Source organism: Triticum dicoccoides, chromosome 4B (assembly GCF_002162155.2).
Source record: "Triticum dicoccoides isolate Atlit2015 ecotype Zavitan chromosome 4B, WEW_v2.0, whole genome shotgun sequence".
NCBI classification, from domain to species: Eukaryota; Viridiplantae; Streptophyta; class Magnoliopsida; order Poales; family Poaceae; genus Triticum; species Triticum dicoccoides.
The window spans coordinates 408420848-408431352 of record NC_041387.1 but is presented as its reverse complement, the minus strand read 5'-3'; the positions used below and the strand labels follow the sequence as shown (position 1 = coordinate 408431352).

Here is a 10505-nt window from a genome sequence, read left to right as displayed (position 1 = left end):
GGCCCATTGAGATGTGCCGCCATCAGCCACCACATTTGACATCCAAACGACGCACCTATGCCGGCGGCAGCAGCAACAAAGGTGAGCAGTCAGGGCGCCTCTTTTATAGGGTTTGGGGTCCTTCAGAGCCGCTCGCACAAGCAGCCCGAGAGGAGGGGAAAGGGAGCCTCCGTAATGAAATATGAGTTGTACGCCTAATTCATGATTAAAGTTTGGCTCAAGATTCAAAACCGGGAAGGAGTGAGTAATCAGCAACCGTGATCAAAGATTTTGTTTTCGATAGCTTCTGCGAACTGGAGAGATCATCACCGAAAGGATATGCAAGTGTTGAGCCATACTAAATCACTTGGTTCCCATCTAGCCAAATATTCATTCAGAGGACAGAAGAACTTTCTGTGAGGGCTCGGGAAACATAACATTCCCAGAATTAGAATGCATGACGAATACCTGTGTAAATGAATATCCTGTTGATGCTGTTATATGTCCAGTTGAAACACCGAGAAATTTTACATTTGTGATGACAAGCAGATTTAACACACTTTAAAAAGGAAATGAAAACAGAACACCGTTCGGGCTAACAAATGGGGACACAGATAATTCTTCCTGAAACAACTGCATATTTGAATAGTTTGTGCCGCCTTGCTGGCTTTGTAGTCACTGCAGGCCCTGCAAGATAAAAGGAGCTTCTTAAACAAATATCACATTCTATGAATCTACTAAAATGGAACACGAAGCAGAAATAGGGATAAAGTATACACTGCTATGATATATAAAAAAGAGCGTTAAAACAGTTTCCTTTTTCTAGTATGTGTATAAAATGAATAGCCTTGCCTTCCTGAAGCGTCAACACATGCTCAAGAAAATTGTAAAGTCCCAGGGGTAAAATCAGAGGTAACGCTTGTCTTTGTAAGAATGTTACTTAACATCCATAGTACAGTATTTCTGATTGCCGATTAAAAAGCATATTAACGGATATTTCAAACCTTCATTTTTTTTAATCATAAGGAAAGTAGTCTAAGTGACGGCATAATGTAGAGAAGCTCCAGTGCATAGCGGATGGTTAAAGCGTGCTGACAATGCCAAGGGAGGTCGGGGTAGACCAAACTTGACATGAGAGGAGTACGTAAAGAGAGATCAGAAGGAATGGAATGTCACCAAAGAGCTAGCCATGGACAGGGGTGCGTGGAAGTTAGCTATCCACATGCCAGAACCATGAGTTGGTTTCGAGATCTTATGGGTTTCAGCTCTAGCCTACCCCAATTTGTTTGGTACTAAAGGCTTGTGTGGGGGGGGACACAAAGAAAGGTCAAGATCAAGCAATTAATCACTCATAAAATTCTACATTCTTCATTGTATAGCCTAATACGCTAGGCTGCTAAAAGTATAAATATTCATATAATACTGAGCTGGTAAAGAAGGATTCTTTTTCCATTAACTCAATCAAGTTGCCATAAAAAAGGCAGTTCTGGACATGAAACTTACCCTGCCAACAATCCCATAACTCGGAAATATCCATTATTTGCCTGTTTCCGTAACATCATCTGAATCTGAGTCACTAGCATTGTATCCTAAAACAAAACAACATGTTACCAACAAACAAAAGAAGCACATACACCTTTTACATGAGCAAGTTGAAGAATACGAAGGACACTTGAAATTAGCCAAGGACGGCTAACCTGGGCGTTTATGGCTAACTTTCCAGACTGTAGACCGATATCTTGATGCTTTCTCCATCCAAATTCTAGACTATACAATGAAAATTTTCTTGGTTAGTCAATCAAATATTCGCAGCAACACAACATATAGAGAGGACATGAAATTCAATAGAAATAGTAAAATGAAACTTCTGCAAGACTGGCTTTTCAGTAACTACTGCCTTTTCAGAATAGCTCGTGCTCCATCAACTGAACTGCAAGGCTATTATGTGCTGTTGGTAAATGGTAAGGCTAAAGTTGTAACAAAAATTTGGCAGTCATATATTACCACCGTTCAGAAATAAGTGACTGTTTTAGTTCCAAACGGACACAGTATATGTCTAAGCTAATGTTTGCGGCATGGACTTCCCTTCCCTTTACAAGGTGTAGCGAATACTCCCTCCGTCCGAAAAAGCTTGTCCTAAGCTTGTTCCTCAAATGGATGTATCTAACACTAACTTGATGCTAGATACATCCATTTGAGGGACAAGCTTTTTCGGACGGAGGGAGTACTTATTACTCCCTCCTATCCATATTACTTGTCGCTCAAATGGATGTATCTAGACATATTTTAGTGCTAGATACATCCTTTTGAGCGACAACTAATATGGATCAGAGGGAGTACCAAATTTTATAACCTTGTGATTATCCGCAGCATCATGTTTGTGTCCATTCAGTTGGCTATTAATCAATTTACATGCTCGATGCGATCAAACAGGTTACAGATCGATTTGCACGGATCAAGTACATAATTGTGCCACCATACAAGTTCACCATGTTCTGCATTGACAAGAATTGTAAAGGAAGTATACTAGCATAGCAAGAAGGCAAACATGCTCAAGGCACACCTAATTATGTACAAGTTCACTAAAGAAGTTCTCACACTGCCATAAGATTTATGATGCAGAATATAATACAATTGAGCATAATAGTAACCGTAGAACATGCAAATCTAGGTTTCTCTCAAGAATCACGAACTTTCATATTCCAAGGCCAGGTATCCAGATCGAAGTCGCTAGTAAAGGCGGTTCCTTTTATTCCAGATTCCACAAAAATCCGGAGGGAAAGCGAAGGAAGGGCTCACCTTGTGCTCGTTCTTGTTGACGCCGTAGCCGCTGCGGTACATCTGGCCGACGAGGACCTGCATGGCGGCGTCGCCGGCGCGCGCCTCCTTGAGCGTGTCCTGGAACCACCGCTTCGTGCAGTCCAAAACCACCTCCGCGAGCGGCACCCGGTCGTCCTCCTGCATCCCGCATGCCGCCGCCACATCCCGCACCTCGGCCCGTCCAGAGCTAGCCCCGGCGGCGGCGCCGGGGCCGGCGTTCCTGGGAGTATCCAGCGGAGCGGTCGGGGGCTTCGCTGCCTTGCTAGCGGCGGGGGAGAAGCGGACGTAGGGGCGGACAGCGGCGGCTAGGGCGGCGGCTGGGAAGCGCCTGCCCATGCAAAGCTGGGGTTTCAGGGGAGGAGGGGGGAGAATAGATGGGAGCGGAGGCGGACGGTGGAGTAAAGCAAGGGCTTTTCTGCGAGACGTGGAAAGGTTTAGTTTTTAAGTGGAAAAGGTTGTTGGTGCCAAGTAAAAGAGTTAGAATACAATTGCAAAAAGGTTAGAATATACAAATACATAACTGAAGAGAGGAAGATTTACATATGTTTTAAATCACTATAAGCTCCCTCGGGCTAGAAGCATAGTCGATTGAGGGCATTGATTTCGATTTGATGCTCAATTTCAATCAGATCGCTTGTTGGGATATTTGGAGGGATCTCCTGCTGGGTGGGCCTTGTTGGTAAGTGGATGGGTCATGTGGAACTTCGTTGTCAATGGTGGGGGGACGATCTTTCGTGGTCAAAGACCGGTAGGCGGTGTGGCATCTTGGAGCCGCTCAGGTGAAACATGTCGATCTGTTGAGTCTTCGTTGTGGTGGGTTGAGGTCAGCTTTGGGGTGGTCGACACTGGTGGTGCGTTGATGGTGAGATTTGACGAGGAATTGGAGTGGATTACGAGAGCAGTCATCCTTGTTGTCGCTTGATGCGGCCATTGAAGGAGCTCTGTCTGTTGCTGGAGGACATCAGCCCATGTGTGTGTGGCTGCCATTGGAGATTCTCCGTCGTCGTCTTCGTCTCTGTCGTTGGAGGATTTTCGCCCTCGCCTCTGTTTCGTGCGGGCGTGTTGATGCTCTGTCTTGGTATGTTCGTATTCACCTTCCATTTGATTTGTTTTTCTTTGGGCTAATGTGTTGTTGCTGTGAGGGAAGAGAAGTTGCCAATGCTGGGCAGTGCAAGAGGCGAAGGCGATGCGGGTTGTCGGGGATGGGGGAGAGAGAGAATTAGTCCTGGGCTGTGTGGCTGAGAGAGAGAGAGGAGGATTGGTACTGCTTTGTATAGCTTATACATGGCGTGTGATTGCTCTAATTTTTTTCATGTTATATGTTGTGTAGGATCGAAAGTATGTTTAGAGGGGGGTGATTAGACTACTTGACCAAATAAAACTTATCATTTTCCTAATTTTAGTTGTAGGCAAGTTTTGGCAATTCACCAAGTCAAATACATCCTACACATGCAAGTCTAAGAGTTGTGCAGCGGAAAGTAAGGACTTTGCATATGAACATAAATGAGGGATTAGAGATTTCGAACGCAATGAAGACACGATGATTTTTGGCGTGGTTCCGATAGGTGGTGCTATCGTACGTCCACGTTGATGGAGACTTCAACCCACGGAGGATAGCGGTTGCGCGAGTCCATGGAGGGCTCCATCCACGAAGGGTCCACGAAGAAGCAACCTTGTCTATTCCATTATGACTTACATCCACGAATGACTAGCCTTACTCGGGTAGATCTTCATGAAGTAGGTGATCTCCTTGCCCTTACAAACTCATTGGTTCAACTCCACAATCTTGGAGGCTCCCAAGTGACACGTAACCAATCTAGGAGACACCACTCTCCAAAAGGTAATAGACGGTGTTATTGATGCTGAACTCCTTACTCTTGTGCTTCAAATGATAGTCCCTCCAACACTCAAACACTCTCTCACAGATTTGACTTTGGTAGGAGAGGGGATTGAATGGAAAGCAATTTGGGGAAGGCTAGAAATCAAGGTTCAAATGGTTGGATTGGAATCTCTTAATCTCAACACATGAGTAGGTGGTTCTCTTCTCAGAAAATGAGTAGTGGAAGTTGTCGTTTGTTCTGATGGCTCTCTTAGAGAGTAGGTGGTGGTGGAGGGGTATAAATAGGCAGCACCAAAAATCCAACCGTTACAAGTTTTTGACCTAACTCAGTGAGACCTACATGAAAATCTCGGTGAGATCGACTAGTGCAAAAGACTTGGCCGTTAGTTTTTTCGGTGAGACCGATCATACCAACTCGGTGGGACCATAGTGTGATGGCTAGGGCAAGACCTCGTTTCAGAAATTCCGATGGTTCATCTCGGTGATTCCAAAATGAAGCAACTTCATCACAGAAACTTGGTCAGGCCATCTCGGTGAGACTAAGATCCATTTCGGTTGCATCGGAGTATTAGGGTTTGGCATGTGGCAGTGTATATGGTAATCTCGGTGGGTCCGGATGAGAGCTTTTCGGTGGGACCGAGATCAACTTTAGGGTTTTGGATAGGATGGAAGTGGTGAAGTAGTTGAGGGTTTTGGAGCAATATCACTAAGCACTTGAGCAATTGAATCATGATCAAAACCTCATCCCCTTTTAACAGTACCGACTTTCCTATGGAATCAATTTGATCTTGCATCACTTAACCAAAAATGTAGAGACTTGGAGCTTTGCCAATCTTTTATCCTTTGTAGTTTGAGGGGTCCACATCCACTAGTCTTTGCCATGCCAATCATTGATCTTCTCTGAAATATATTATCAATGTGCATTAGATTAATGACATATATGTTGTTATTAATTACCAAAAACACCCTGGATTACTTGCACTCTCATGGTGCTTCTGGTTTCTACTGCTTTGTGCGGTGAGAATAAAAGGATCATATAGAAAAGAGAGAAATTGAAAGCGATTGAGATTATTTTTCTTGCTTTTTGTGTTGCTACTTTGTTGTGTTCGTTGATGCTCAAAACAGAAAGGGAGAGAGATTGAGATGATATTGCTACTATTTTATGTGGATGCTTATTGGTTGTCATTTTTTGGTAGTTACGTGCTATTTAACATATTTGTGGGTGGGAATTTAGGAGAACGGACGGAGTTAACGTATTTTAGGGGAGAGTCCTTTTAGACATTTTAGGGTAACAATTGGACTTAAACTGAGAGAAGTCAATTTAGGGGAGGTGTTGAGGTTATCGGTGGTCGCCATACAGGACACAATTTCAGGATGGTATGTCATCCTTTCATTCGTGGTCTACAATGCTACATCCATGTCATGGGTGTCGTGTGCCTAGTCGTTGCTCCATCTTGGTGGCCTGCTAGCCTGGGGAGCAATCCACTTGTTAGCTACAAAGTCCCTTGCGCCAATTTAAAGAGGCTTTCATTTATCAACATAACCTTGCTAACTGAAAGGTGTTGAAGGCTTCTCCAAGCCACAGATGAGATATTTTTATCTCCTTCCATTTTCTATATTACTGGATTTGGGATTAAATCCTAAATCACACGTGACTCTTAACTAAAAGGTGTCGAAGGCTTCCCCAAGTCAATTTAAATGTGTTTTGTCCTTGCATGAAAAAATGGATTAGCGGATAAATATGTGGCACCAAGACTGTCACACCAAAGACACTGAGCTTGCTCATGATTGCTACTTATGAGCTGCGTTGGGATTTCCCCAAAGAGGAGGGGATGATGCAGTACAGTATAGATAAGTACTTCCCTTGGTTATGAAACCAAGATTATCAATCCAGTTGGAGAACCAAGCAACACTATGTAAACAACACCTGCACACAAACAACAAATACTCGCAACCCAACGCGTACAGGGGTTGTCAATCCCTCAACGGTATTGAGATAGATTAAATTGTATAGGTTTTGATAAATAGATCTACCTAAACACACAAAATAAAATAAAGAAAGAAAATTGCAGCAAAGGTATTTTTGGTTTTAATAAATTATAGGAAATAGACCCGGGGGCCATAGTTTTCACTAGAGACTTCTCTCCGAGAAAATAGCATACGGTGGGTAGACAAATTACTATTGGGCAATTGATAGAAAAGAAAATAATTATGACAATATCCAAGGCAATGATCATGTATATAGGCATCATGTCCAAGATTAGTAGACTGAAATGATTCTGCATCTACTACTATTACTCCACACATCGACCGCTATCCAACATGCATCTAGTGTATTAAGGTCATGGAAAATTGGAGTAATGCATTAAGAAAGATGACATGATGTAGACAGGATAAAGTCATGTATGAATAAACCCCATCTTGTTACCCTTAATAGCAACGAATGTGTTATGGCGCTACTAGAAGGAGGGCGTGAGAGGGCCGGGCGGGGGCCTTTTGCCCACTGACAGGCAAGAGGGAAGGGATTTCCTTCTTAATTCTTGCTTGATTAGATTGATACATCTCCTCTCTTTATATAAAGAGGTTTACTTGACTCCCAAGCAAGGCTTACTTGACCCCTAAGCAAGCGACCCTTATCTCTAATTAACCCTAAGACTAATGGGCCCATTAGTCTCATTATGTACTCTAACAGAATGTCTCTTTTTGTCACTGGGATTGAGCACCGCAAGATCGAACCCATCACAAAGCACCTCTTCCCATGGCAAGATAAATCAATCTAGTTAGCCAAGCTAAACCAATAAATCGGAGAAGAAATACGAGGTATAGCAATCATGCATAAAATACTTCAGAGAAAACTCAAATAATATTCATGGATAGATTTGATCATAAACTCACAATTCATCGGATCCCAACAAACACACCACAAAAAAGAGTTACATCAAATAGATCTCCAAGAACATCAAGGAGAACACTGTATTGAAGAACAAAAAGAGAGAAGAAGCCATCTAGCTACTAACTATAGACCTGTAGGGCTGTGGTAAACTACTCACGCATCATCGGAGGGGCAACAAGGATGATGAAGAACCCCTCCCACTACAAAAAAAGACACATCTGTGATATTTTGGCCCGAACAAAAAGCTTTTCTATCATGCTTATGACACTTCTATGATGATAATTGTGACAAAACCATGTATCATCATAGATGTAGTGGGCTCCTACTTCTGTGACAAAAAATCATGACAGAAAATGGGTTTTTTGTCCTGGGCGGGCCGGGGACGCACCTGCATGACATTCTTTGGGCCGTCCATGACAGAAAAAATCATGGTAGAAGCAAGGGCGAGGAAAATTTCAGGGAGTTTCCAGTTACTGTGGGTGGTCGGGGCCGAGCGATGCACGGAGGTTTACGCGTTTCTCTCGTATGTGTACGTGCGTGTGTGTGAGGCGTTGGGCTCTAACTAAACCCGAGTGAAGTGTTTGTTTACTGAAACCGAGTGATTGCACTAGCTACGTTACTGAACTCGAGCGATCGATCCCTTGGCTGTTAACTAAACCCATGCAATTCCTTCGCTACTACTGCTAACTGAAGCCGATCGAACTTGCCTCTTGATGAATAGTGACCATTCTTGGGGATTGGATGAACATTTCCCGGTGAGGGTTGGATGAACAGGCCCCCGTGGTAGTAGGCCATTGCCGCTGGATGAACAGGACCCTGTAGAGGCCGCCACACCCGAGCCGGTTGGGGGTGGATGAACAGGACCCCGTGGAGGGTTGGTTGAACAATAGCCGATGGAGGCTGAATGAACAGTAGCCGGTGGATGAACAGTAGCCGGTGGAGGCAGGAGGAAGATGCAGTGGATGAACAGTAGCAGGTGGAGGCTGGAGGAAGTCGACGGTGGATGAAGAGTAGCCCCGTGGAGGCTGGAGCAAGGCAGTATATTGTGGATGAACAGTAGCCCGTGGAGTCCCGTTTTGCGGTACGCCACACTCCTCCTGATGAAAAGAACCCCGTTTAGACCATAGGCACTCCAACACAAGTCCGTTTCCTCCATTTTGCGGTACGCCACACCCCTCCCGATCAACAGCACCCCGTTTCGACCGTAGGAGCTCGAACAGAAGTCCGTTTCCTCCGTTTTGCGGTACGCCGGACCCCTCCCGATGAACATGATCCTGCTTCGACCGTAGTCGGTCGAACAGAAGGCCGTTCCTCTGTTGCGGTATGCCAGAGCCTGTTTCGGTTGTTCCATCCGAGCCAGTTGGCTCCCGATGAACACGACACATTCCATTGCCTCCCGATGAACACGAAGCAGTTTCTCTGTTCTGATCTAGCTAGCTAGCTTCCGATGTACAGGACGTCGTTGCCTCTCCATGTACACGAGCCCTGGCCGTACGTATGCACGAGTAGGCGTTCGGACCCCGCCCGTATGTACGTACATGAGCGTATTTTTTGGCATGTGGTTGTACGTATGTGTACATGGTTTAGAAGGGACTGCTTGAACTGCTATGTCGGGGGCTCTACTACTACACGTGCCTCTGCTTGCTCGGCCACGGTTCATCGTTGCAGAGAAACCGATCAACCAGTATGTACGTACACGTTCGCGACCAAACAAACAATGCTACATATGCTTTGACCGGGTGGATCCCAGCTATTAGGGAGGATAAGAAGGCGCTTCCTTGCATGCCAAGATATAGTTGGTGGGTCCCAGCTGTCAGGGGGAAGAATAATTGTTTTTGCCCATAATATGGATGCACTTCCATGCATGTGAAGATGTAGCTGATGGGTCCCAGCTGTCAGGGGGCAAACATTTTTTTGCAAAATACAGCTAAGCCACAGAGTCCCTTCTGGTAGGTCCCCGCTGTCAGGTGGAGGAATCATTATTTTGCGCGTAACAAGGAGGCAGTTCCTTGCTGTGCCCGTGGACCCAGCTATCAGCCTCTCCACGTACAATCCTCTTCTGATGTAAGTCGTTCCTTGACTATGTTGACTACGTCACACCGAGAGCACCAATGTGGTGGACGACCACGAGGCTTAGGAAGGGACAGACCCAGAGTCGGGGAAGACTTGGCAGTTGTTTCCCACGCGGAGGGGAGTGCGAGGGTTTACTGGTTCAGCTGGAGTGTGAGGCTGCCATCGCCAGAGAATAACATGAGGTCTGGGTGAGTACAGGGATGGCTAGGCCAGCAATGGGAGTAGGGTGGGGCGGTGAGGCCTGTGCGGCAGCACAATCGACCACGGGAGGCAGGAGTAGGCGGCGCAGCCGGTGCTGGTTTGGGTGGCTGGAGCAAGAAGACTAGAGGTTGAAGAAGCATGACAACCGTTGGATGGGCATCGTATGGTCACTGCAACTAGAATCGTTTATATTGACTAAGTTGATAAAGCCCTCCGTCTACATCAACTTAGTAGGCCAACGAGTCAGCCTCCAAATATGGTGGGTCCCAGCTAGCAGGGGGTATTCATTTTTTTTGTGTAATAAGGAGGCACTTCCTTGCGTGCGAAGATATAGCTGGTAGGTCTGAGCTGTCAGTAGGAGGAATGTTTTTTTCGCAAAATACAGAGGCCCTTTCAGTGGGTCCCTGCTGTTAGGTGGAGGAATCATTATTTTGCACGTAATAAGGAGGCCCTTCCTTGCGTGCGGTCGTGGACCCAGCTATCAGCCTCTCCACGTACAGCCCTCTTCGGATGGATGTCGTTCATTAACCATGTTGACCACGCCGCGCCGAGAGCACGAGGGCGCTGGCCGATGGCGAGTCCTAGGAAGGGAACGACATGAAGCCAGGGAAGACTCGACAGTTGTTTCCCACGCGGAGGGGAGTATGAGGGTTTACTGGTTTGTTTGCCATTGTCGAAGAATAATAGCAGGTGTGGGTG

The 10505-nt window shown here is 45.6% G+C and overlaps 1 protein-coding gene across 1 annotated transcript; it reads right to left on the bottom strand.

Annotated features, from left to right (window-relative positions):
- Nucleotides 1-418: 418 nt before the first annotated feature.
- Nucleotides 419-3203, bottom strand: LOC119296377. The gene is made up of 4 exons (XM_037574775.1): nt 2779-3203; nt 1677-1746; nt 1483-1568; nt 419-666 (listed from the first exon to the last, which is right to left on the bottom strand). The coding sequence occupies exons 1-3, from the start codon at nt 3133-3135 to the stop codon at nt 1516-1518; spliced, it is 480 nt and encodes a 159-aa protein (XP_037430672.1). The 5' UTR covers nt 3136-3203; the 3' UTR covers nt 419-666; nt 1483-1515.
- Between the last annotated feature and the right edge of the window lie 7302 nt (nt 3204-10505).

Coding starts and splice junctions, on each gene's coding strand:
- LOC119296377 (XM_037574775.1), bottom strand. CDS start 3,135: ATGGGCAGGCGCTTCCCAGCCGCCGCCCTAGCCGCCGCTGTCCGCCCC. Junction 1,747..2,778: donor TCAACAAGAACGAGCACAAG/GTGAGCCCTTCC, acceptor TTCATTGTATAG/TCTAGAATTTGGATGGAGAA. Junction 1,569..1,676: donor AGTTAGCCATAAACGCCCAG/GTTAGCCGTCCT, acceptor GTTTTGTTTTAG/GATACAATGCTAGTGACTCA.